At 38.7% G+C, this 27,912-nt stretch overlaps 1 protein-coding gene and 1 long non-coding RNA gene across 3 annotated transcripts; one reads left to right on the top strand and one right to left on the bottom strand.

The window, feature by feature from the left end:
- The first annotated feature begins 1,114 nt into the window (after window positions 1–1,114).
- On the top strand, window positions 1,115–26,931 carry LOC119243296 (uncharacterized). Of its 2 annotated transcripts, none has more exons than XR_005124684.2 (3): window positions 1,115–1,191; window positions 15,100–15,321; window positions 26,443–26,931. It is a non-coding gene; the product is annotated as an uncharacterized LOC119243296 (long non-coding RNA). The 2 variants fall into 2 exon arrangements; XR_008551413.1 differs by lacking the exon at window positions 26,443–26,931 and adding an exon at window positions 9,047–9,069 and having other exon boundaries at window positions 15,100–15,737.
- CUNH5orf46 (chromosome unknown C5orf46 homolog) lies at window positions 15,075–19,038 on the bottom strand. Its single transcript, XM_037508998.1, has 2 exons — window positions 18,937–19,038; window positions 15,075–15,295 (listed from the first exon to the last, which is right to left on the bottom strand). Exons 1-2 carry the CDS (start codon window positions 19,004–19,006, stop codon window positions 15,150–15,152), a joined length of 216 nt encoding a protein of 71 aa, XP_037364895.1. The 5' UTR covers window positions 19,007–19,038; the 3' UTR covers window positions 15,075–15,149.
- Window positions 26,932–27,912: the final 981 nt, after the last annotated feature.

Here is a 27,912-nt window from a genome sequence, read left to right as displayed (position 1 = left end):
TTTCCCAATGTCCTGATGACTTTGGTCTGGAGTGGGGGTGGAGTCCACAAAGCCTGTATGGAGTTTGCTCAGGACATCCTTTCCCCCTAACAATGTCAGATGGATAGGGACCTGAACATATTTAGGTCTTCATCCTCAGCACAGAGTTTAGAGCCTGAAGATAGTGTAGTATTCATATTCATTCTGTTAATTTTATCTTGGTGAGTTGACTTTTTGTTCTCACCCATCTACTTTATGAAACTATTCACTGCTCTCCGAGCTTGGTGTATTTTGCATAGTTGAAAAGGATGACACAGTATGTTTTCACTCAACATGCTAAGTGGAGAAACCTGTGGGACAGAGTTTGTGTCATCAAGCTCTGAGTAATTGATATAATATGACATTCTTTCGGGGCTGGAGGTTTTTCCTGGGGGTGTATCAAAGAGAGTGAGTTAAGAATGTATCTGAGGATGAGCTATTTTGGGGAACATAGACAGAAATTGATGCTGAGCATGGTAGAAATTCATGATAAAACTTACTATGAAAGTGACAACACCAAATGCTGATGAGTATGTAGAACAAGTGGATTCTGTAGAAACATTCATACTGATATGAATGTAAAATGGTACAACTACTCTGGAGCAACATTTTGACAGTTTTTAAAAAATCTAAACATACAATGACCATATGAGCCAATAATTGTACTGAGATTAATAGAAATGATGTATGTTCAAGTTCTTGGGCACCCGTAGGCACTCCCCAGAGCCCAGAGACCATGCCAGGAATAGCGGTGTAGCTCACTCCACTGGGGAACCCAGTCCCCAGTCACTGGGGTGTCTCTTGTTGAACTCTCCAGAGGCTTTGCTGTCACTGTGAATTATGGTCTTCTCCAGGCCAGCAGGAGAACCCGGGTGGCTGTTGGGGGAAAGGCTTATAGCCCTTGCAGTGAAGTGGCACCATTCCTGACTTCCTGCTTCTCAATCTTTCCTTCCCTTTCCAGTGGTTTTTTGTTTGTTCCTTTTGGCTCTCCTCCTTGCTGAGACTCTGGTCTTCTCCCCAGCTCTGTTCTAGATGGGGTTGCTCGCTCCGGGCACTCATCCTCAGTATTCCGAGGAAGCAATGACTCAACAATCCTCTCTGTCCTCATGTCCTATAGGACGGACAACTCATGGATCATGGATACACACAAGCTGCATGGGTTTTCAGATAATGGTACTGTGTGAAAAAGTCAGTCCTCAAAGGTTAAATAGTGTATAAGTCCATTTATATAACATTCTCAAGGTGACAAAATTTTAGAAATGGAGAGATTTGTGACTTCAAAGTGTTGAGGAGGAAGGTGGGAATGAGGGAAGTGAGTGTGCTGTGTGAGAGTGGTCAGATGGAGGAAGCATTTTTGTCGTGTCTGTATCAATGTTAGTATATTGGTGTTGATATTGTAGTATAGCTTTCCAAGATGCTAACCATTAGGGGAAACTGGAAAATATGCCTTATCTCCTGTATGATTTCTTACAACTGCATATGACTCTATGACTAATAAAATAAAAACTTAAAAATATTGTGAAGATAATTAGAATGTAAAAATACATATTACACAAAATTATATGTAATTTATATTTACAGTGATATAGAATAATATATGTAATTTTCAAATTTTTCCTCCATCAATCACAGTAAGTAGTGGAAAATATTTAACAATTTAGACATTTCCTGGACATTAAAAACTTGCCTATATGAATGAACCATATTTTATTCTCATGAATCAGAATCTATCATTTTACCTATATAAATATTTAAATTATTTATAGTAATGTTTTTTGCTATTGTAAAGAGTGCTACAATGAACTTCATACAGAAGTGGAAATGTGATGCTAAGAATTATTTAATATTGAAATTTTGAGAGTTTCTGATAAAATTCCACTGGAAAGAGCAGTTTGGACCTGAGATCATTGAGATTATGGACATTCCATTTCCAAAGATGGGATTAGGGGCCCAAGACAATGCCGAGTGTTATTCTGCTTGTGAAAGCAATAAATCCCTTCTTACTATGTGTTGGAGCTCAGGAGGTAGTGTATAAATTATTTTCTTTCTTTTTTTAAAGATTTTTTTATGCATACAAGAACTGGGGTATAAGCCTAGAGGTACGGGGAGGGGGAGTAAGAGGATTCACCAGAGACAAACTGGGGAGCATAACAGGCAGATCCACTGAAACACACTGATGAGGGGAGCAGTAGGCGAGACAGGAAAGGTCTGCTGCGCCATGTGGGTCAGCTCCCTTGGCTGGCCAGGGATCGAACTAGTGTTTGCAATGGCTGGCAATAGCTTGATAACACTGTGTCTTTAACCCCTGCACCACCAGAGAGGCCTCTAAATTATTTTATTTCTGATCTCTGTGCTTGAATCACATAATACAAACACACAGGTAAATAAATAATATTTATTTGCTGCATTTTTTTTTTTTTTTAGAAAGGAGCCAGTTGCAAAACTCAGGCTGTTGAAGCAGATTAAAGACAGCAGGGGGCACTCATAGGTGGTTAGCAAATCCAGAGAAGCCCTTCATTCTGCTTATGTGTTTCTTCAAGATATTTAATAAGAAATATCTGCACCTTCTATTTTGTTGAAATGTTCACTGGGAAACACAAGTAAATAAAGATCATCTGGTGCTCTTTCCAGTAACTGTGCCCTGGGGGTTGGGGTGGTGGGCACTGTCTTGCCCTAGAGCCCAGCAAAGTTCCCGCTGCTCTGTGCAGCATTCCTGCTCTCCATGAGTGGCACCGGCACGCATCTCACAGTCCCATCAGGCTCCTGGGGACATCCATCTGTGCACCACCCACGTCCCCTTGTCATGAATCCTTCCACATGGCCCCCCTCACTGAACCTCCTTATCCAAGTCTCTCTCAGCTCTGCAAGTACTTCCAGGCAGGCATCCTGCGCTGCTCCCCTCAGTGTGGCCTGCACAGCAGCCAAACCATCTTCTCAAAATGCAGCATTGATCATTCTCACTGTAATACTTACAATCCTTTGGTGAAGGATTGTACATAGTTTGCTTAGTTAAGGGTAAAATTCTGCCGTGCCTAGGAGCTCTCATAAAGCCTAGCTCTTGCTTTTCTCCTATTCGCATTGGCTTTCCTGTCACCTTGGCCGCCTTTCATTGCTCGACCACAGGATACCTAATACAGGGCTCTTGCAAATGCAGGTCACTCAACTATAAATACCCCTTCTTCATTTTCTTCTGAATTTCTCCTATTTTATCTCATTTTTTCCCCAGATCTCCACTTAAGTCTCACTAACTTAGGCAGACATGTCCCCTGTGCAGGTGAGTCACCTTTGCTATAGGCACTAAGAGAATCATGCTCCCTCCTGCCCACATATATCACTCAAAAATAATTATGTATGATTACTTGATTATTATTTATCTTTTCCACTTGTTTGCAAGCTCCCAGAGACCAGAATCCAACACCTCAAATAGTGCATAGTAATCTCTGCTAAGTGTTTTATGAGTAAATAAGTGGTATGAATTAACATACATCTATTAGATGATCCATGTTCTACATATTCTAAAAGGTGTTATATATAAAGAAGAAAGGAAACTGCATTACTCTCAAGTTAGGTTTCTAGTCTTGGTCTGACCTTCAGTTATAATGATACATCCTCCACCCACAATGGTGGGGAGATTGCATTGACGTTGTAGAAAGCCAGATGTCCCCCTGATTTCCTTTCCACTTTATCTGGAGCTATAGTGGATCGATAATCATTTTGATTTTCACAAGGCAGTTCAGGTACTTGATGCTACGTAATGTTGCCAAGTATTGTCTCAGTGCCTGAGACAGGATTGAATGGTAAGGAACCAACAAGTACGTGAAAATTAATCTCATAATTCTAGAAAATCCAAGTTAATCTGCAGCGTCAAATGCAAATCAGCAGTTGCCTGTGACTGGAGGGCATAGTGAAAGGGAGGAATGTCAAGTGAAAACTTTTGGAGGTAGTGGATATGCTCATTATCTTGATTGTAGTGATGTTTTTGTGGGAATATGCATCTGTAAAAACTCTTTAAATTGTACACTTTAAATAGATGCAGTTTATCACACATCAGTTATGCCTCAGTAAAATTGTAAGGTATCACTCCTATGCTTTGAGTTACAGATCTAAGCTAATTTTTGCCAATGCATTGTCTATTTAGGCCAATAAGAGGATTGTTATATTTTGAAAGTTTTCTGATAATATCTATTACAAATTTTAAAAATGTCCTTTAACAATTCCATTTTTGGAAGTCTTATAAAGGAATAAAAACACCAGTGCACAAGTTTTATATGTATAAGCATATTTATTGCAGCATCCTTTGAAGAGGTAAAAAACAGCTGCAGATAGCTTTACAGTGCTGTGCTTAACCCCTTGCGTCACCAGGGAGGCCCAAACTTCATGGTTTTTCAATGTAGCTTTTCAAATTATTGAAGAGAACTAATTGCAGCCAGAAATCACAGGAAAAGGTTCAGACTCTCTAGATATCAGAGAGCTAACAAAGCATCCAAAATGGTCATCCAGATCAGTTAGGCAGCTTTGAAGGGCCACCCTTGAATTCCAGGCATTGTCATAGGCTCACATATTCTCACCCTTGGTCAAATGCTTTCCTGTGACTAATTTGCCCCTCCATCCCTCTGTGTGCCTCCCAGCTTTTTCATATATCAAGACATGACTAAAATAGTATTTCATCTGAGGAGTCTTCCCAGGTAGCCCAAAGGAGCATTAATGGCCCCTTGTCTGGGTTACTGCACCACCACATCTGTGTCTCTCTTACTCCATTCCACGCTGAAGGTGCTTAGTTCATGGGGTATGCATATCTTCTGCATCAAGACTGGAATGGATATGTGCGTGCGTGTGTGTGTGTGTGTGTGTGTGTGTGTGTGTGAGAGAGAGAGAGAGAGAGAGAGAGTTTGTGTGTGTGTCTGTATATACAATTCAATGTTAAGGGTAAATACAATTACTAAACCTTAGAAAATAGGGAACCCCTGCCATTTGCAACAATATGGATGAACCTTGAAATCTTGAGGGCATTTTACTCAGTGAAATAAGTCAGACAAAGACAAAACTGTACAATTTCACTTATATGTGGAGAAAACCACATGGAAATACAGAGTAGATTGGTTGCCAGACACTTAAGGAGGTGGTGAGAAAAATTGTGAAGTTGGTTCAGTGTTTCGAACTTCCAATTATAAAATCATTAAGTTTTGGAGATGTAATGTACAGCACGGTGAGTGTAGTTAATTATATCTTGTACTTAGAACTTGCTAAGAGAATAGATATTAAAATTTCTCACAACCCTACAAAAAAAAGGTAACTATGTGAGGTAATGGATGTGTTAACTAACCTTATTGTGATGTCATTTCACAATATAAATATATATTAAGTCATCACATACACCTTCAGCTAGCACAATGTTAGTGTCAATTCTGTCTTTAAACCAAAGAAAAGAAGGAAGAAAAGATGGGGAAAGGAAGGAAGGAAGGAAGGAAAGGAAGCAGAGGTTCTGAAAATGCAGAGGGTGATTTGCCTGGTATTGTGGAAAGTACTAGGAACTGTTCAGTGTTTAGTAGGTATTCCTTTTCTTTGTAGCCTTCTGTAGTATTAAAAGTTCTTTGTATTTCATGCAGACTTATTCTGCTTAAGTAAAGAACAGGGAGACAGATGAACAAACACAAGGTTTATTGAGAATACACTGGCATTGCTTTTGAAAAGTGCTTGTGGAGGACAGGACCTAGGACAGCTCTTATGCACTCCATGGCAGAAGCACATCCATCTTTTATTCTAGACCAGAGCACAGCCATGATGGTACCAGGCTGCATGATTTCATTCTTGTCTTGCTGTCCACATTAAATACTTTTGGGAGAATCTTGTGACTCAGCTGGGTCAGGTTTCACAGTGGTTCAGTCCTGAGACCCCGTGGGAAATAACAGCAGCATGCCACCGAAGACCTGCCTTGGGGCTGCATTAGCCTATTTGAGGATTCTTCCTTCCCTTTCACTCTGCTAGTCCATGAATAGCAGTTACCTGTTAATTTCAAAAACGGTCAGTTTTTAGGTTTGCTAGCCCAAGAAAATGGGCTCATATATTTTTGAGAGACTTTCCAGAAAGGATGTATAAAACTTCATACATTTTTAGGGTTAATAGTTTGTTCTCTCAAGTCAGGTGCAAAACAGCTTTCTGTTTTTTTTATTCTGAAACTTTGGACTTTTTGCTTTGTGTGGACTTCAGTAGCTAGGCTATGTGATCCCAGAAAGGACACATTGTGATTTCTAAAAACAAAAATGCGAAGTCGGGGTGTTCAAAAGAAGCTGTGTTTAGTTGAATTCAGGGCTTAAGAATCCTGAGAACTTGCTAGGAGGTGCTTTGAAGCCTCTGTCCTGGAGGACTTGAGAAGCAGAAGAACCGGAAAAACAGGATTTGGCTGCCTTTGGATTATTCTGGAGCCATGTAGGTGTGTCCTTAGAAACACAATTCAGGGAGAGAGTGCTTAAGACTTCGAAAAATACTAAGATCTTTTAGTCCTTCCTTTAACATTTTTGCGCTGCTGCATAAAATATAAGATGGCTTATAATGAAGTGAATTGCAATATATATTTGAGGAAATAAGCAAGGAGAACAAGACCAAATATGTAAGCTATGTAAGGAGAATCAGTAACAGGCATGAAGTGAGAATGCACATAGCTTCATTGAGTCATCAGTTTCACTGGGTTTCCACATAGAAAGACGATGACAGAAACAGAACAATTAATTCTTATAATCAGAAAAGAGTAAGCAATCCTTAGGGAAGGCACATTTTATTTTTGTTGCTTAAATTCTGAACAAAACTTCCCTCATAAAACTTCATGGAGTGGAAATTGATAGCATGCCCAACTGCACTTTTGTCCACCAGCTAGATCCTTTTTATCCCTAGATACTTCTTATTCCTAGGTCCTTCCCCAGGTAGTTCTGACTCAGCAAGCTAACCATGTGTGTTTTTTATTTATTCAATAAACACATTTAGAAATTAAGAATTCATACTTTCCCATCTTTTATTTCTCTGTTAACCTGAATAATCTAGTGATTTTCATCATATTTCTTTTCAAGAAAAAAGGAAATTTATACTTTAAGATGTAATATGGTTTAAGATGCAGAGGGACTTGATTTCATACAAGTGAAGATTGTAAGTCTTTTAACATAAGGAAACCATGCCAGTTTCATTGAGCAGAGGGTCAGGGAAGGGGGGGGGGCACAGACCAATTAGTTTTCTAATTATTAGAAAGGTTTTTTTTTGTTTGAGATCTTGTTATTTTGAGATCTTGCCTGCTTTGCTCATCATCTGAGATTGTGTGCAGTTCACCTTCTTTGTAAAGCCCTAATGCCCACCCCTTCCTCTAGATGCTTCTTTTTATTTCTTTTCTCCTAGACATGGCCAAGGCATTTTTATACATAACTTTATCTTTTTCTCTGCAGTCCTGGGATACACTGTGCTAGGTGATAATTTAGACTATACATTTCTCAGTGGATGGAGAGTCCTACTCATCTTGGTAGCACTGACAGAATCTGTCCCATCACAGGCATGAATTAAACAAGCATTAAAGAAATGCATAAGAAAGATGAATAAGTTGTAGCAGGCAGATGGGGTCGATCTGTCATCTATCTATGGTCTGTCTGTCTGTCTATCTAAATTTAGGAAATACCCAGAACTTGGACCACACTTTCTATTTTCTATTCTGAGGAAACAGGCATACTGTTGAATCATTTAATTTTAAAATTAATTCTAAAAAGTCAGTCTTACTTTTCATTAAAAGAGGTGATTGTCATACAAACACAACTTTTAAAGCTCTTTATTAAAAGGATGGTTACTGGTGTTTAAAGATATATACTGATCAAACCATCCAAATTTTAATCTGTGCCTTAGAAGTTTTCTACTCTCTGCCCATTTTTTTTTTCCACATCCTAAATTGAACCATTCCTCCCTGCCCATTAAGGCCCATTGGTTCATGAATTCATTTTTAGGTGCAGTTAAAAAAATTCTGTCTTTAAAATCTGGAACAATTAATCCTTCATACTTTTGATATCAATAAGGAGTAAAATAAGGCTCAAGGAGGCCAAGTGATCTCCTGATGGTCACACAAACACTAAGCAGCCAGGTCAGAAGCTGAACTTATATCTTGTGTATATATTGCATTGCCTTTTGCTCTTCCTAACTCCATCATGTTGCATTGCCTATTCCTTTGTCCCATCCACTGAATCGATTTGGATTTGGGGCATGGGTACCAATGGGGAGCGCTTTCTACCACTGCCTGAATGAAGACAAAAGGTTAGGATACCTGCAACAAAAGGTGGGCTGCTCCCTGAAAAGATAGAAATGCAAGAATATATACACAAGTGAATGTTTTTAGAAGTTTAATGGCTGGCTTTGGGGTGAGAATCAGGTGTGTCTGGATTGGACATGTCTTGATTCCAAAGCTTGGTCCTGATTTTCATACAAAGAAGCTTACAGAAAAGGATGGGCTAAGTTTGGGGATAAATGATAATGACTTTCTGAGCTTATGTTAATCACACCCAAGTTATGAAATAGTCAGTAGGACAAAGGAGCTTTCCCAGATCGGATATGAAATAGAAGTTGGGAAAGGCCATGCTTCCTGGAGATGCGTGTATGGTAACTCAGTTAACTAGAGGGATAGTGTTTTATTTCTGTGGGTACCTCAAGGCATATCTAAGATCACATAGCTTAGTCACTATTCTCTCCTGCCTCCTCCTCCACTATTCTCTGTTTTCCAGTAGTACTCTCACTTAGTGATGGAGCACAGGCTCTGGAATCAGGCTGGTTGAGTGCAACCCATTCCTTCTCCATTATTATAACTTGACCACATTAATGAATCTCTCTAAACCCTGGTTTTATTATTTTTAAAATTAAGAATACTTATTTTTCTTAAGATTGCTAGACTGAAATTAAATACCACTAATATATCACTTTACAGAGTAAGACTCAGTTCATGCTAGCTATTGCTATATAATTACCTTGTCAGCACTAACATTTCTGCTTTTATATTTCAATATCTTGGGAGAGACCTGAATAAAGAAATAACAGGTATGTCTGAGCACTTAAACCATAATCATTTGTACATAAATCTAACTATGTGAGATTAGAGAGATGAAAGACCTTTCTCCCATAGTGAGATTTAGCAAATTTCGCTCTTCTGAGTAACTAACTGCATGATTACACGTGTTCTTATTGTCAGTACACGCCCCCTCATTTTATAGGCCAGACTCACATAAAGCCCATTCCTGGCAGAGTTGTGACAGGGATCAACTCTTCTACTTTCCACTGTATACTTGTTTCACCTGGTAACTGCATCTCTTCCCTTAAGAGAATCTTAAGTCAATGGCTTTAAGATGATACAAACACATCTACTTAAAACCATGTTTAAAACTATAGCAAAAGCAAAACAAACAAACCAAAACCCCTTTCTTCTTATAGATAAGCATGGCAAATTCATTAAATAAAATCAGACAAGCTCTTTGTGCTTTGTCTGATATACTACTATTCTGGTTGTAAATTGTAAGTTAAAAATCACCTGGAGGGGTCACTTTGATGAATGTTCTCCTTGTTTATCACCAAATTCCATAAATCCTCTTGAAAAAAGAAAAAGAAAAAATGAAGTGTGAATTAGACTGAAAAGGAATGCTGGAATGATCACTAAAGTGTCTCAGATGTTTGAGCTACACTTTTCATTTCTAAATTCTGCTTTGTCAGAAAGAAGTTAAGATCTAAGGTTTTTATAACAGTTCACAGTTCGCAAACCATTACCTCATTGAATCTGCAGGCAAACATATTAGTTAGGTATTTATTCATATGTAAACTCTTTGAAGGCAGATATTTTGATATACTTGTTCAGTGATGTATTCCAGCAACTAGAACAGTAGCTGATATATAGTGTGAATTATAAATATTTTTTGAATGGATACATGAATGATTTTTTTGTATTCCCTTGCACATGGAATGAACCTCTGAAGATCAAGGAGATTAAACAATTTGTCCAAGTCATACGAGTGGTGAATTTCAGAGCAAAGTCTAAAATTAAAAATTGCAGAATCAGAAATTAATGCCAGGACCACGATACTCTGCTGTCCAGAAATTGGGTAGTGGGGAGCTGTGGAGTTGAGGTTCTGGGGACTGGCATTGCTGGCAGAAAGCATGTGCAGAGATCCTGAGAGATATATGAGCATGACCTACTCTGAAACAAAAATCATGTGTCATTGGAGCATTAGGTGTTTGGCTTCATGAGTGAGTGATGTCATTGAAGGATATGTTGACACTAGGGAAGAATTTTTAGCATCACGAAGTGCATTTGCTATATAGGCCATGGAAATTTGTGTTTTATTTTATTTTATTTTTTTATTATTTTTTTATAGAGGCATGTTTTATTTATTTATTTGTTTGTTTGTTTATACATGCACTGGGTACAGTCAGAAGCGTGGGAGGGTGAGAGAATTCACCAGAGCCAGAACGGGGAGCAGAGCAGGCAGAAGGACCAAAGTACACTGCTGAGGGGAGCAGCGGGCGGCAGGAGAGGTCTGCGCGCCATGTGGGACCCTCCTCTGGTGGCCGGGGAGCAGCCGGGGATCGAACCGGTGCCGCAGAGGCCGCAGGCAGCTTTGCAACCCAGCGCTCAACCGCTGCGCCACCGGGGAGGCCCAGGCCATGGAAATTTGTGAAAGGATATGAAGCTTGGCAATAATAGAACCAAATTCATGGTTTTGTTAAATAACTTTGATTGTAGGTACAGAGGATGGGTTAGAGTGAGAAGAGACAGAATCAGTGAAATAAACTATAAATCTAATAGAAAGAGCTCAGGAAAGAGATGATGGGCTCAAGTAGACCAATTAGTCAGCTGAGTTGAAGAAAAGAATGGCATAAGAAAAATATTTATAAGGAGAATATTTAACAATTAGATGAAGACAGTGAATGTCAAGAAGGCTCGAAGAAGATGTTGAGGTTTTTGGATTCTGAATGAATGAAGATGTGACTAAGATAAGGAACTTGGGAAAAAGAGAAGGTTTGTAAATGAGATGTGGGCTTGGATTTAGATCAGCTGAATTTGAGGTATTGGTGGAAAACCTAGGTAAAATTTTTTTTTTTTAAAGATTTATTTATTTATTTATTTATTTATTTATTTATTTATTTATTTATTTATACAAGCACTGGGTACAGTCAGAAGCGCGGGAGGGTGAGAGATTTCACCAGAGCCAGAGCGGGGAGCAGAGCAGGCAGAAGGACCGAAGCACACTGCTGAGGGGAGCAGCAGGCGGCAGGAGAGGTCTGCGCGCCATGTGTACCCTCCTCTGGTGGCCGGGGAGCAGCCGGGGATCGAACCGGTGCTGCAGAGGCTGCAGGCAGTTTCGCAACCCAGAGCTCAACCGCTGCGCCACCGGGGAGGCCCTAGGTGAAATTTTTTATGAGTAATTAGTATTTCAGTTAGTATCTCAGGAAAAAATTGCAGTGTTTAGATTTGCAATTCTGAATTTGCAGTTCATTAACTTATATGTAATTTTCCAAATGTGGAAATTCTGAAAAATCAGGCAGGCTACATTTGGAGCTTTGAGAAGCAATAATGATGTTTAAGGGGCAGGAGCATGAGGAAAAGTTAAAAAAAAAAAAAAAAGAATAGAATGACCAGAAGTAGTGACAGATCTATGGGAACATTCCATGAATGTAGTGAAGTAGAATCCCAAGGTGGGAGTGGGGGATTCACAAGAATTGGTGACTTCTTAGAGGATCAGAGGAATTAAGAATATGTAGATTTTTTTTAGAATAATGGTGAGTCGCATGCAGTTCATAGTTCTGAGGTTGCCCAAAAGGCAAGTGGAGCGAGCAAGCTGGTCTATTCACTCTCCTGAAAGAAAAGTACATTATCTAGCCTATCTTGTGTGCCTGACACAACTCTTAGGCATCAAATCTAACCAGGGTAAATAAAGCAAGATTTCCTTCTTTATGAGGTCCCACCATTTCTGTCATTATCTCAATTTGATCAAATCCCGGTCAATCCTTTAAGGCCCGGATTGCACCTTACCTTTACCATAAATACTCCCTTAAACCTTCTGGTCCCAATGACTAGCACTTTTCTCTGTGATGCTTGGTTGACATTTATTTTGCATGGTTTTTCATGACCCTTGAATTTGCTCACATCTTACCATAAGGACTGTAAATTCTTTGAGGAGAAGGGATTTACAGTCTAGATTTTTTCCTCCACAAGCTTTGCCTCTACTTTGTACATATTAAGTCTTTAGGGACACTTTATTTTTTTTGGCCATTAACTTATTTTTAATTAATTAATAAATTTTTAACTGAGATAATATTGGGCTATCCCCATCAAGTATTACCACCACACTGCATCCACCACCAACTCACGCAGACTCCATCACCACAGACCATTATGCCTCCCTCCCTCCCTGTTCATTCCGCTTCCCCACCCTCTTCCCCCTTGGTGTCAGTTCTGTGGTCAGCTGTCAAGGGTTAGTTTTTCAACCATCTGTGTCAGACTAGTTATTTTATATTCCACATATTAGTGACACCATCCAGTATTTATCTTTCTCCTTTTGTACAATTTCACTCAGCATTATTTATTTCTTTCATTGAAGTAACTTTGGTTTCCATCATTGCATGTGATGGTGTCTGCCCTTCCTCGATTCCTTGTTATATCTGTGGTCTTTGTGGTCTCCCTTGAGCCGAGGGAGAACAGTTAGATTTGTTCCCTTGAACAAGAATTGCTAAGTCTCTGCACAAGGATTCCTCAATCAAATTAGGTTAGATGGGTGTTGGATCGGATCTGTAAGTTTCCTTTCCTGACTTAATTCAATAATTACTTAGACAATGCTTAAGTACTGAGTACAAGGTACTGTGTATGCAATAAACTACATAGATCTGGACTCCATGGTTGTATTTGAGAAAGTGATTTGTTATAATGGCACTTTAACAAGGTAAAGTGATAGAGAATAATTAACTACAGCATGAAAGGGACATTGTTCATAAATGTCATAGAATAGTTTTCTGAGAAGGTAACATTTGGATATCCCGTAGGACAAAGACATGAGAAAAGGAAAAGGCATTTTAGGCAGAATCGAAAGCAAGAACAGAGAGCCTGAGATAGTTATAAGTTCCAGGAATAGAAGGAATATAATTTAGTCACAATATAATGAGGGAAAGAGAAAACAGAAGATGAAGTGCCATTTCTGAACCCAGAACTGACAGCAATTCTTGAACTTTAAATCAATTTACAAGATTAACAAAGAAAAAAAAAACAGCTATTTTATATCTGGGAAACTCCCCAGGAAAGGTCTGAAAAGAACTATTTTTGTTTCAACACCATACATTGCGATTGCATAATTAATAACATTATGAATTCAATTAGTCTAATTTGAACCTTGTACATAGTGGGTGTTACTCTTGTTTGCGTGTCAGTTTCCTCCCTATTTATATTAACAATCATGAGAATGCAACAGTTGCAAAAGCAATCACAATGGGAATAATAACCTTACAAAAAGAAAATTTGTGGGTTTCAACACTTTGTACATGTGAAGGCTCCTGGCTGTCCACATGGTAAAATATTTTTTAATGCAAAACAGAAATTTTAAAATAACCCCTGCTTACATCTCTATAGCAGTGGTTCTTAATCTGTTACTAGTCACAGACCCTTAGAAAATGTAGTAAAATAAGATTATTTGTAGGAGAAAAAAATCTAGTAAAATAAGATTTTCTGTAGAAAATGCCAAGATTCACATCTATACAGAGTCTGAAAATTTAAAGGTTATGTAGACCTTTGTGGTTCAGCCAGATAGCCCAGAGCATCTAATCAAGGACTTTCAAATTTTATTGTAAATCAGAATCACCTGCAGAGCTTATTATATGCATATCCTTAGCCTTGCCCCAGGAAAGTACAAGATGATATGGGAACCTGCATGTTGTATAAATTTTTTTTAAGATTTATTTATTTATGCATATAAGAGCTGGGGCACAGGCCAGAGATGTGGGGGGTGAGAGGATCCACCAGAGACAGAGTGGGGAACAGAACAGGCAGATTGACTGAAATACACTGCTGAGGGGAGCAGCAGCGGGCGAGACAGGAGAGGTCTGCCTCGCCATGTGGGTTGCTCCCTGGCTGGCCGGGGATCGAACTGCTGTGCTGAGCTGCAGAGACTGCCGATTGCTTCATAGTGCTTAACCCCTTGCGCCACCAGGGAGGCCCTGCATGTTGTATAAATTTTTCAGGGGATTCTCAAGCAGGTGGGGACTAGATCATGCTCCATCTCTGCCTAGTGGCCTGTGAAGAAGAGAATTAGCGAGCAAAAGCTCAGAGGGCTGGAGACTGAAAGCACATGGAAATTTAGAAGAGCAAATTTGATCCCAGAGCATTGAAATTAGGGTATTTAATGCAGGGAGAATGAAGAACAGAATGAAGCAGAAGTGTAAGATAAGAGCTATGCAGGCAGAAGAAGATGTGTTAGGAGTTGGTTACAGCCATTTGGAAGTAGGTTGAGAACTTTGGGAAGACTCTGTGCCATGTTGTCTGCCACCAACGCCATTACTCATGAACACAAATGCTCCTATGAAGAGGTTCTCAAACACTCCTCTCTTGTCTCTAAAAGGATTAGCTGTGGTCTCTGCAAGGTCTCTCATGTACCCAAACTAGAAAATAAAGGCAGGACTCATCCTGTCTCATACCCAGCACTAATGAACTCATCAATAACCATCACCACTGCCAGAGAGTTACAGGGTCTGCCTGGCGTGGGTTCTGTACTTCTTCAGCAATACCCATGAGCCAACTGAGACACTCAGAGAGGGAGGGCCTTGCCCAAGATCACTCAGTGAAGTAGCACCTGAGTCAAGACCAGAACCGGATGTTCTGTCCCCAGACCTGGTGCACTACCTCCTCCCTACTTGGCCCTGAGGGAAAAAAAAAAAAAAAAAAGGAACCACTTGATGGAATTTGCTCAACCCAGAGAATTTAGGCAAATTCATTCATTCAGATACAAATATATCTTAAGGGAGGGCAGACTTTTTAATGAAAAATAATAGATTTGGTATGCACCATGATTGTGTTTCTCATTCATTTTAATGCAGTGCAGTCACTTAACAAAAGGAACCAGACAAAAGCAAGATGTGTCCCATGCTTACGTGCTCCTCGTTATGGAGCGGAGGATGAATGCCACCGCGTTCTCAATGATCTCTGTGCCCAGGAGGTTGAGGAAGCCTGGGAGCCCTGAGTCTGGCTCTGGTTTTTTGCCAGCGTCATCTGGCTTGTCTGCTGGTTTGTCATCTGAAAAACAGAGCAGAATCTCAGAGGTGATTATCAGCACCAAGGCAAGTCTTCTTCTTTGTACCTCCTCTCACGGCTTATGTAGCCTCTTGTATTTATTGCACACTTGATGCCTGCCTGGTGAAAGCCTCACATTCATTGCCTCCTTTATTTCTCCAATAAATGAACAGGTTGGCAGTCTCTGATACTTAGGTAGACTTTTTTTTTCCCTTTCTGGAGGAGAAAACTGAATCTCCTGAAAACTGAGTAACTTGTCTAGAGCTAAGCAGCTAGTCAATGCCAATTCCAGAATTGGAATACTGACTGCCTGGTTTTAATGTCTCTGCATGTAATTATGGTAATGATAATAACGATGAGGATAATGGGTCACAATCACTGAGCACATACCTGTGACAGGTAATCTACATGCATTGTCGTATATTGTTTGCTTAGCAACTGTACAAAGGAGGCAGCTTTTTTAAAATCTCAATTTAAAGGTAAAGAAACAGAAGTTTTTGAGAGAAGTTTAGAAGCTGGTTCAAAATCACAGATATAGTAAGTGGCAGAAACATAATTCAGCCCCATGTCAGTCTGATATTAAAATTTGTATTCTTAAGTCCTCTGATGAGTTGCACAAGTCTGACAGAAAACTATGATTCAACCTATTGTGTTATAAGATCAACAGTAACAGAATAATAAAGACAAGGATACATTTTATCATTTGTTTAGTGTTGCATACTTCTGTAAATAATTATTTAACAAGTATTGTATAAATTTACTCTTTGCCAATCTTAACGAGTATGAAGATATTAGCTTATGGTCTAAGAAACTGACAAGATTAATTGCCTTGCAGAAGACCTCACAAATACCAAGTGAGGGCATGGGACTGTAACGGCAGGCCGCTTACTCTTGGCTGAGAATCAAGTGTCCTTTAGATTGAAGGTCAAGGATCCAGAAAATGAGGTTGCTTATATGCAAGGTCCCTGGAAGGATTTTGGTTTTTTTAAGTGGTCTAAATGTTTCAGTAGATTGGAAGGAAAGGCAGAGTGGCAGTTTCAGCTGCATGTGGCCTCCCCTGTGGACCCTGGTGATGGGATGGAAGTGGGACCTTTTAGTTTTACTCTAGAGTCACAAGTATTTCTAGATTTGGTAAGTAAAAATGCAGAGTGCCCAGTCAAATTTTAATTTCAGATAAACAACAAATACTAGTATTTAAGACATACTTATACTAAAACATTGCTCACTGTTTTTCTGAAATTCAAATTCAAGTTTTCTCTAATATTCAAAATACTGCATATCCTGTATTTTACCTAGGGACCCCACTGCAAATTTTGACTCAAGATGTCCCAACTTCTTGAAATGTACCGCATGTTTTGTGTATTTATTGTCAAATTATGTCTTAAACCTTGCATCTATATTGTCTCTTGAAATAGAAACTCTTAGTTTAAAAAAAAAAGAGGAAAGATTTTCAATTCTGCAAACATTTGTTGTTTGCTGTGTTGCAACAAAGATTGGGTAGGGTTACCAGTCTGGGATCTAGAACCAAAATCTATATACTGCTCATGAAGAATTCACTCATTCAATTGTGGATTCTTTTGTTCAACGAGTATTTCTCGAGCCTACTCTCATGTATGTAGACCATGTTAGGAGTTACGGTAGAAAAGCGCACATGTGGTTGAGACCCTCACATACAATGCAAGGCAGCCGCAGAGCTCAGGCAACTGCTTTGTTTTCATCACGGAGGCGGTGTTTGTGGCGCGCTGATTGTGCAGGTTCCAGGCCAGCGCTTTTGTCATTTGCCTTAATCCTCATTTAGCTCAGTGATGGTATTATAGTATTGTAGCAGAGAAAACAGAAATTGAATGACTTACTTAAACTCACAAATCTAGAAAGTGACTGAGCCAAGGTTTCAACCTAGTTATTCTTTAATTCCACTGGCCACATTATTTATGTAAACTCACACTGCCTTCAAGCAGTTGTTCTCTGAAGACGTTTACCAGGTGCGAAGCAGCAATTTCTTGCACGAACACTCCTTTTTTTCTATGTTACTATCCACCTACTTGCATAATCATTTCATTTTATTGAATTTATATTTTAACATCATCCTAACTACTCTGTCTCTCATTTCCACATTGTGCTATTGTCAGAATGTAAAAAATATTTTTTATATCTTTCATATATATCCTATATGTATATACATATATCTATATCTTTATCATATATATCATATAATCATATACATACCTATACATGCATATTACAGTGCCAGGTAAGCCCGCAGTTAGTTCTCTGTTTTATTATTACTGCTACTACTAATATAATTGTGTTATATGTGCCAGTATTGGTATTATACATACCAGAAACAAATTAGCAAATCTAACAGTTGAATATTTTCTCTTTCCAAATATAACATGGGATAGCCTTTATTTACATTAACTGCCTGGTTGAGTTTCCTAGTCAATGTAATTGTCAAATTCTCAAAAAAATATAGTGCTATAGATAGATTTAAATTTTTATAATGTACAAAGTGATTTCAGAAGCATATTCATTGGTCTGTCTGGTGAGCTGATACACTGCAGATGAAGAAACTGAGGTTCAGTGCAGTAAATGAATTAGCCAATTTCAGCACTCATGAGAGGGAGAGCTGGATTTGACTTTAGGGCATGTCTCACCTTCCAGTGTACTGTGGTAATTACTTTAGGTTTAGTCTGAGGCTGTCTCTACAGAAATTCTTTTGCATTGCTGCCTGCATGTTGTGCTGGTGGACAGCAAATGGCTGAAGGGTAGGAGTTCTGCCAACTTACATTTAGAAGAGTTCAAATTATACTAAATATTTACTAAATTTTTGCACCTGTCTGTATTTTCTCACCTGCCACTCTGAATAGAGACAAGAGCTCACTGTCTTCTAAACCCAGAGTAATTAATGAGAGTGCTGCAAGCTGTCTCGTGGCCCCCTGTGTGCTTGGGACAGACATGAGCAAGCAGATGTTTACTTATAATGGAAGGAGTCTAGAGACTAAGACTTCAGTCTACCTGTATCCAAGTTCAAGTAACTTTCCTTCTACAGCTTTATTAACCTATAAAAGGAATTTTATGAGAATCAAATGAGCTGATAATGTGTGATAATAATAAGTTAATCTTTACTGGGTTCTTATTATGCTTTTCCAATTTCTTTTGTCTCTTTTGTTTAATTTTCATGATAACTTTATGAGAACTATATAACTATTGATACTCATTTTTGTGTGTGAGGCCCAGAGAGATTAAATAAAATGCCTGAAGTCACATTTCTGATTAGTCATGGAACCAGGCTAGGAATCTTATTCTAGGGTATATACAGAACATGATTAGTTAAAATGATTTGAAAAAAAAAACCACACCGAATCTCAAGAAATTTTTAATATTATAGTGTCACTATATCATGTAATATATATAAAAAAGTAATTCCAAGCTTCATGCAGTCACTGAAGATAGAGGCTGAATTGCGTAACTGAAGCACAATTAAAAAAAAAAAAATCTACTTTCTTTTTTAGGAGATGTTTTCTCCCAGTCCACTGTTCTTTCTGCAGTGCCCAAAGCATCCCCTTCCCTTTATCTTTTGGTTTAGTGCCACCAACTTCCTCCAATCTCAGCAGGCAGGGCAAGCCAAAAGCAGAAGTACTTACCGGCATGGCAGGTCAGGATTAAGACAAGCAGTCCAAGGACAGCAGTCAGCCGAAGTACTGAGACAGCCATGTTGTAGCACTGGGTACTGGTGTAGATAAATTGTCCAGATGCACCTGAAGCCTTGTTCGCTCCATTTATAGGTCATGTATAGATGACATCACCTGCTGTGGAATTCAGGTTGTTGCACAAGATAGCTTGCTCCTGGATCTCTAATAACGAGCCCTGCCCTAGTATTCAAACCTAAAGTTTTTCATATGGGGAAGAAAAACCTTTTTCATTTTTCTAATGCGTATTTATAAATGGCACTGGAATAACTCTTCTGGCAGTAATTCCATGGCTCGTGTTGATAATTAGATGGGCATCAGGCAGAATTACTGTTGGGTGCCCAGGAGCACGCAATAAATCAGACTGGCGAGGTGTGCCTGCCCCCTCCCTGTTCTCCTGCCTCTTTCCCCACCCTCTGAGCTAATTACCCATTCCCACCTGGGCATGCCCTTTCTCACCCCCATGCCTTTGCTCTTTCTTTTTCCTGGGGTACCCTCCCTATCATCTCCCCTTGGAGCGTTCATCCCTGTTTTGTGGGCTTGTGTTCAGATGCCATTTTCTCTGGGGAGTCTTCATGAAAAGACCACTCATTTTGCCCCAGAAGTTGCCCTTTCAGCCATGGAGAGCCCTTGCCCTAATGTTTGAGGACCAAGGACTTTGCTTGCTGTCTTCTGCTTTCGCCTATGGCTACCTTAACAACTGAGCATTTTACTTCTGAAACCACAAGGAAGCTTATACAGTTTTGGCCTTGGCCTCAACTTTGACTTTAGCTGCTCAGGAAGCTTCTTCTGATTCTTCTAGGCAGAGATAGGCGCTCTGTGCCTGTGAGGTGCCTGTTTAGGTGTTGCTTGCAATAGGATGTAGACTCCGAGGGTGAGATTATCTTTTTCATAGATGAATACATAGTACCCAAGGCATAGAGCAGACATTTAAAAAGAAAAAAAAAACAATTAAATTATTTGCACTCAGTGAAAAGGCATATTGGTTTTGAGATGTCACTATGTATCGCCAAAGTAAAATACCTATCCTTTTGGATACACTCAAGGGGATAAAATTTGGTTCAGATCTATTATAGATGATATGGGTTATCCTCAGAATTTTATGTGCTCATTTAATTGGAATATGTACTCAGGGTACACTAAACTTATACATTGACCAACACTTATATATAGAAAACACCCAACAAATAAAGATAAAATGCCTGATAACTATAAAGATATTTAATGTGTGCTGTATTGATATTAATTAAGAAGCTGCCACCCACTGCTCCCCTCAGCAGTGTGCTTCGGTCAGTCTGCCTGTTCCCACTCTGTCTGTTCTGTCCCCACTCTGTCTTTGGTGAATCCTCTCATTCCCCCACACTTCTGGCCTCTACCCCAGCTCTTGTATGCATAAATAAGTAAATATTTAAAAAAATAAAATCAAGGGAGAACTTAGGGATAGTACAATAGTTAAAAAAAAAGAAGCTGCCACTTATCCTCCATTAGCATAAGCAAATGAATTTTACTTTAGGTAGAGGAGAATCTGAGATGACGAAAGACATTTTTACCGAAGATGGGAAGAGGACGATGAGGACCTTCATCAATAATGCCTAGGGCCTCCCCTGGTGGCGCAGGTGATTGAGAGCAGCACTGTGAAGCTGTCCGCAGCCTCTGCAGCCTCTGCAGCACATCTGGCCTGTACCCTGGTTCTTGTATAAATAAATAAATAAAAATCTTTAAAAAAAATAATAATGCTATTCTCGCTTGGTAAGAAGGTATGAGAATGAAAGGAATAGGGGATGCTTTCATTCCTATGGACATTTCCTTGCATAACTACATCAGCATTCTTTCTCAGGGTAGGAAAGAATTGAAATTTGGGTTGGCAATCTCAGAGAGATTTTGCTGTGTTAGAAGCATGGGTTCTCAAATCAGACAGAACTGAGATTGAGTTTTATATATGCCATTTGTGATGTTAGAAATATTTCCCATTTCTATATGCCATGATTCAGTATCTACAAAATAGGAATGAGGATGCCTCCTGGAGTTGTTGTGAGGTCTGGATGAAAAATTACATGCCCAAAGCACAGTACTGTTTACATACTATGTGAAAATAAGTGATAGACTTGTGATCGTAGTCTTTGCTAACCTATCCTGCGCTATCCTATTCAACTCAGTTTATCTTTGGTTGTCCCAGAGGAGGAATGACAGCCATGCAAGCAGCATTAGAGATAATGATGATGATGATGACGACGAAGACGATGATGATGATATGCTAATGCTGCTCACTCTGACCAGGTTTTTTTTTTTTTTTTTAAGATTTATTTTTATTTATTTATACAAGCACTGGGTACAGTCAGAAGCGTGGGAGGGTGAGAGAATTCACCAGAGCCAGAGCGGGGAGCAGAGCAGGCAGACTGAAGTACACTGCTGAGGGGAGCAGCGGGCGGCAGGAGAGGTCTGCACGCCATGTGGGACCCTCCTCCGGTGGCCGGGGAGCAGCCGGGGATTGAACCGGTGCTGCAGAGGCTGCAGGCAGCTTCGCAACCCTGCGCTCAACTACTGCGCCACCGGGGAGGCCCTCTGACCAGGTATTAAACAAGGTTCATATCAAAAAAGCTATTGGGAGGCTACCACTATTATCTTCACTTTATATAAGGAAAGTCAAGCTTTCAGAAATTATGTAATTTGCCCAAGGTCACAAATTCTGTGTGTGCCAGAACAAGGAATCGAACTTAAGGACATGTAATTATAAAGTTCCTCTTCTTAATTGTATTAATTAATTACATTACGAACTGGCATGAGCTCAGTGCTGCTGCTGGCAAAAAATCCTTGAAGAACACAAATTTACCTGTGTCTGCTCTGTTTTTTCTCATTAGTCTCTGGATTTCCCATTGATCTCTGAGTGAAGGTCTGATCCACATTATTCACCTCTGTTTTGTCTCAGTTTGGTGTATCAAGCATGCAGATTACAAGTATCTTCTTAATCCTTGACAGAACGTGAACTGGACTTAGGACTGTTAAATAAAATACAGGATACCCATTAAATTTGAATTTTAGATAAATAGTAATTTTTTTAGGATAAGTATATCACAGCTGTTTTACAGGACAGGTTTATGCTAAAAGGTTTTGTTGCTTAAATTTATATTTAACATGGGATCCCACACTTTTATTTTCTGGATCTGGCCACCCTACCTCAAGAAGCCCGCTGAGTATTTTCCTGTTTTAAACTTCAGGTTAGAGAGAAAAACAAGACTTAGGGGGTCAATAAAGGGTAGTATGTGAGAAATTAAAAGCATACGTGGCAAGAGGAAATTACTGAACAGTGCTAGATACTCTTTTTTTTTTTTTCCAAAATATTATTTGTTGTGTTACATCCTTGTTAATATTTTGACAGTTTACTATCACATCTGGAGCGTGTTTCCACCCTCTGTGCCTTATAAGGAAATAATTAGCCCCTGTCTTGTTCTTGGTTCTTTTCAACTAATGTTTCAAACCTAACGGTGTATGTGGCGTCAGGTAAGGGTCCCATCCCATATGGGAGGAGTGTCTATATGCTGGGGCATGTGAGTGAACTGAGGAGTGGTCATACCCTGTCATACTAATCACTTTTCTACACAGAATTTTATAACTTGGCTAATCCTCATGCCACAGATCAATTTATTAATTAATTGCTTATTCATTTTATTGAACTTGTACCAGTTGCCTAGTGCTGGGGACAGGAACACCTTGACCTTGCTTTTGTTGAGGAAGCGAATATGTAATCAATAATTAAAATTTAAATATTAGAAATGCTATTGGAGTTATGAAAGATTCCTTTGGGAGACTGTCAGGGAATTGTTAACATTACCTGGGAAGGTGGTCATGGAGGTAATTATTTGTTCATGTCCTTTGAAAAGTGGACACGTAGGTGTCTGTGTAAGCAGATGTGGAGAAGACACCTTACATGGAAGGAAGGACATCTGCGAAGACACAAAGGCTTGAAAGAGCACAGCCTATTTCTAGGAATGAACCCTCCAGTTCTCAAATTTTGATATTAGAAGTTAAAATTAAAGTGAACTAATTGAATCTTGAAATCGATTTTAATTAACGGGTATGCTAAGAAGAAATAATGGGGAGAGAAAGACAAAGGGATAAGAGAACAGAGAGCATTGAAGGGGAATCAGAAATTGGAAATCAGTAGGTATTAATGCTCAGAGCTGGATTTTCCTCTGTTCTTCTTTTCCTATTATAATTTCATATAAGCATGTTGCCGTCCATCCAATTACCCATCCTTCCAATAAAGGAAGATGCAAATTTCCCTTAACTCTTTTCTTATTACAGAACATATTTGCTCACAAAGTCATATCCACTAATATAGTCTTCACATTTATCAACTTCTCATTTCCACAATAAGTATCTTAGATTGTGACTTTGTCTTGATTGTTGCAATAACAACTTAGTCTTCTTGGTATAGGCCTCCCTCATCTCAATGTTGCTGTCATTTTTATCTTTCTAAAACATAATTATGTTTACATCCTCTGTCATTTCTCTTCTCTAATAATTTCCATGGCTCCCTTCATGTTTTATTCTTAACCAGTAGTTCCAGTAGCATCTAGGTCATGGTATAGAATGATTCTTAGAGTGCAAGGTCTGTAGACAGATGGCCTGCATTCCATCTCTGACTTCATCAAGGTTAATGTTTATCTGGGCATGTACCAGAATGTTCACACTGGTTGTTTATAGCCAGTCTGCTATGAAGGATTGGTGTCTGCACCCCTTCGCTGTATAATACACATCCTCCCAGTGCCTAAGAATACCACTTGGCAAATTGTTAATACTCTCTAACTTCAGTTCTCCATCTTCAATGTGATGATACCAAGAGGATCAACCTTAATACAATTTTATTATAAGCACTAAAAAGACACGCAATGTGTGTCTAATAAACGTCATCATTTGCATTTGCACCCCATCATTCTTTTAGCATATAGCTTCCCTCTGACCTTATACTTATCAAGTTTATCTCCAGGCTTTTTCGTATTCTGTCATCCTCTTAGTTTTGTTTGGAATATCCAACCCTTACCAACTCATCCTTCATACATTACATCCTTGAGAAAAACATTGTGACCACATCCCTGACCTAATCCATAGCAGAATTAATCACTTCGGCCGAGGGCTCACTCTGCATAATAACACCTTCATTAAGCCATAGGCTTCGAAGCACGAGACATGCGTTATTTATTCTTAGATACCCTCTGCCGGTAACCATGGCTGGCCAGTAGACAATGTTGAATAAATGCAGTGTCCGTTGAGTTGAATGGGCAATTGGGGCCAGCGGTGAAGATTCCAGAGTCCCACTGAAATGAGGGCCAAAGCTGAGGTCAAGAGAGCGGATATAAACAAGCAAGGCAGTTAAGAGTCCAGTGACTTTTGTTTTTCTAGCAGTTAGTGTTTGGGGGAGGGTGGAGGCAACATTCCAGAAGAGACACTGACTCATGCCTCACTTGGGTGCATGCAATGGGATGAGGGGGACTTAAAAACACAAATTAGCATAAATTAATACATGGAAACAGTGACTTCCCCCCAAATTATTAAAACTTTAGCATTAAATTCACCATGTAAATAGTTCTCTGCCAGTCATATAATTTGTGCTGAATAATCGGAAGTTTCTGTGGTATCAAATGAGGTAGTAGATACAGAATCAATTCAAAAATACAAATTTCTAAACTATAAATTGAAGAAAAACTGGTTAATTTAAGGCAGCTTACCTATTAAGTCAATAATGGTGATAACATAGACCTCTGAAAATAGTCGTTTAATTCAAAAACAGACAAAAAAGAGAGGTAAATAAGGAATAGGTGGAAACAAAAGCAACATTATAGATTTAGCACAACCATAGTGATAATTACTTTCAATGTAAACAATCTGAAAGTAGAGGTTTTCAGTCTATACTGTAGACAGAGATTTACTTTAAATATAAAGACATAGATAAGCGTGAGTGCAAAATATACATTATTATTAAGCACTAATCAAAAGAAATGTAACATGATTATTTTAATATCAGAAGATATAGTATTCAGAACAATGAATATTACAAGAGATAGAGGGACATTGTATAATTATGAAGGGATCAGTTCATTAATAAACTATAACAATCTTGTATGTATATGCCCTTAACAACTGGGCCACAAAATTAAATGTATGTAGCAAAAACTGGCAGATGAGAAAGGAGAAATATATAAATCTACAATTATATTTGTAGCTTTATCAAAATCATCTCTTGGTTATTGATAGAACAAGCAGATAAAAAATATAGAAGGGTACAGTAAACCTGAATTCTAATGTTAACCAAATTAATTTAAATTTAATATTTTAAAGTACCCCAAGCAGCAGAATACAAGTTTTTTTTCATTTGTGGTGAAACATTGCTCAAGATGAACTTTACTGGGTAATTAAATAAGCTTCAACAAGAGAATTAAAATAATACAAAGGATTTTTTTTTAAACTGTGATGGAATCAAACTAGAAATCAAATAATCAAATATGTCAAAGTCCCCACATACTTGGAAATTAAATGTATGGAATCTTAAGTAATTCATAATATCCCATGCCATAGTTAAACATAGTTAAAATTAATAACAATAAACATTTGAAAACTTGTGAGGAAGCTATTGCAATGCTTAGCAGCAATTCATAGCATTAAATACTTGTATAAAAAAACAGAGCTAAATCAGTGACCTCAGCCTCCACCTTAAGAAACTAGAAAAAGAGAAAGTTAAACAGAAATAACAGAATAAAGATCAGAGTGTGAATCAATTAAATTGAGAAGAGAGAAGCCAATGAAACCAGAATCTAACCCTTTAAATAGTAATAAAATAGATGAACATCTAGGCAAACCTGAAGGGCATAGTGAGGAGGAGGGAGGGGGAAGTGGGAGAGAGAGAAAAAGAGGGAGAGAGAGAAAGAAATTGAACACACAAATTACCAATATCAGGATCAAATAGGGGCATCATTATCGATCTTACAGATAATGAAGAATAATAAATAGTAATACAGCCAACTCTTTATCCATAAGTGTGACAGTTTAGGTGAAATGGACAAATTCCTGGACACAAACTAAAGGTCATTCAATAAGAAATAGGTCATTTGAATAATTCCCTATCTATTAAAGGCCGAACTCCTACTTAAGAAGTTTTCAAGAGAGGAGACTCTGGGATAAGATAACTTCACCATTGAATCAATGCTGAAGAGTTTTATTGAGATAAAATTTAGATACCACATAGATTTTGGAATACTCAGTGAATTGTCATAATCAATTTTAAAGCCTTTAATCACCCCCAAAAAGAACCCATACTTGTTAGCAAGCACTTCTCTCTTCTTAATCCACCTCTCCTCCAGCCTTAGGCTCCCATTAATCTGCTTTCAGGCTCTATAGATTTGCCTAATATGGACATTTCATGTAAATGTAATCCTGCCTTCTTTCTGCCTCTGGTTGCTTCGAGAGAAACTGCAGCCATTTCCACACATCAGCAATGCATGGTCGTTTGGAACTGCTCCAGTTTCCTCATCAGGAGGAATAAGCAGACAAGCAGCACTTGAGCCAATCATCTCAAGATCCTCAACTCCTTCCGCTACCATGGGCTGATTGACCTCGAGACTGTGGATGTGGAACTGAAGTGAATGGCAAAGGTGTGGATGTGGTCATGATGTGGCGATCTGGCCAGCAGAATCTGGCCAGCAGAAGACTGCCACCTCCTTTGTGTGGCCCACCACCCACAAGCCAGCCCAGGCCATCAGCATCTGGCACATGATCCACAAGAACGAAGACTGCCCCAGCCTGTGCATGACTGCCATCTGCAGGCCTGTGCAGCCAGAATCCTGATGGTGAAGAGGAGGACTTGCCCCATGGAGAGTTCCTGGGCCCACCCCCATCCCCCAAGCAATAAAGGTGTTAGCCAACTCCAAAAAATAATAACAATAAATAAATGCAATCATACAGTCTGTGACATTTTTCTAGTATCTTTCACTTAGGGTAATGTTTTCAAGGTTCTTCCTTACTAGAGCTGTATTAGTACGTCATTCCTTTTTATTACCAAATAGTATTCTAATGTAAGATTATACTGAATTTTATTTATTCATTCTTCAATTGATGGGAATTTGGGTTGTGCCTGCTATTGGACTTATAGATAATGCTGCTGTGATCATTCCTGTACAAGTGTTTGGACAGATGGATGTTTTCATTTCTCATAAGCATATTTCTGCATCATAAGTTTATGTCATAAATTCTATGTTTAATCTTTTGAGGAACTGCCAGACTCTCCCCCAACAACTGCACCATTTGCGTTACTACTAGCAGAATTTTCAGTTTCTTTACATCATAACTTTTGTTATTATGCCTTTTTGCTTTTGACTGTATTAGTAGGTATAGAGGGCTATCTAATTTTGATTTTTATTTACATTCCCTATTGGCTAAATTATAGCAAATCAGCTTAGCAAGATTTATACTTGGAACGCAAAGCTTATTCAATATATGGAAATCAGTAAATGCAATTTACCATGACTATACTAAAGAAGAAAAATATAATCCCAATATATACTGAAAATCATTTAGCAAAATTTAATATTTAGTATATGCATATAGTTCTCAGCAAGTTCGGAATAGAATTGAAATTCCTCAACTTGATACAAGGTATCTATAAAACACCCACAGCTAACATCACGTTTACTGTTGAAGATGAATGCTTTTCCCATAAGATCAGGAACATGACACATGATTTTGTCTTATTACTCTTTTTTGTAGGTCCTTCCTAATGCAGTGTGTCACAAAAAAGACTTTAAGTATATACAGATAGAAAGGAAAAAATGAGGCTTTTTCTGTTCACATAAGACATAACTATGTAGAAAAACCTGAATAAATCTACAAAAATGCTACTCCAACTAATAAGAGCATTTAATATGGCTTCAGAACACAAAG

Source organism: Talpa occidentalis, unplaced genomic scaffold (genome assembly GCF_014898055.3).
Source record: "Talpa occidentalis isolate TD23 unplaced genomic scaffold, MPIMG_talOcc4v2.1 talOcc4.13, whole genome shotgun sequence".
Classification (NCBI taxonomy): Eukaryota; Metazoa; Chordata; class Mammalia; order Eulipotyphla; family Talpidae; genus Talpa; species Talpa occidentalis.
The sequence above is the reverse complement of the archived record's forward strand: the minus strand, read 5'-3'. Positions and strand labels throughout refer to the sequence as shown.

Bases quoted from the DNA above. Each gene is read 5' to 3' on its own strand.
- CUNH5orf46 (XM_037508998.1), bottom strand. From the start codon at position 19,006: ATGGCTGTCTCAGTACTTCGGCTGACTGCTGTCCTTGGACTGCTTGTC. The intron at 15,296-18,936 runs GTAAGTACTTCT...TCTGTTTTTCAG, and splicing joins AATCCTGACCTGCCATGCCG to ATGACAAACCAGCAGACAAG.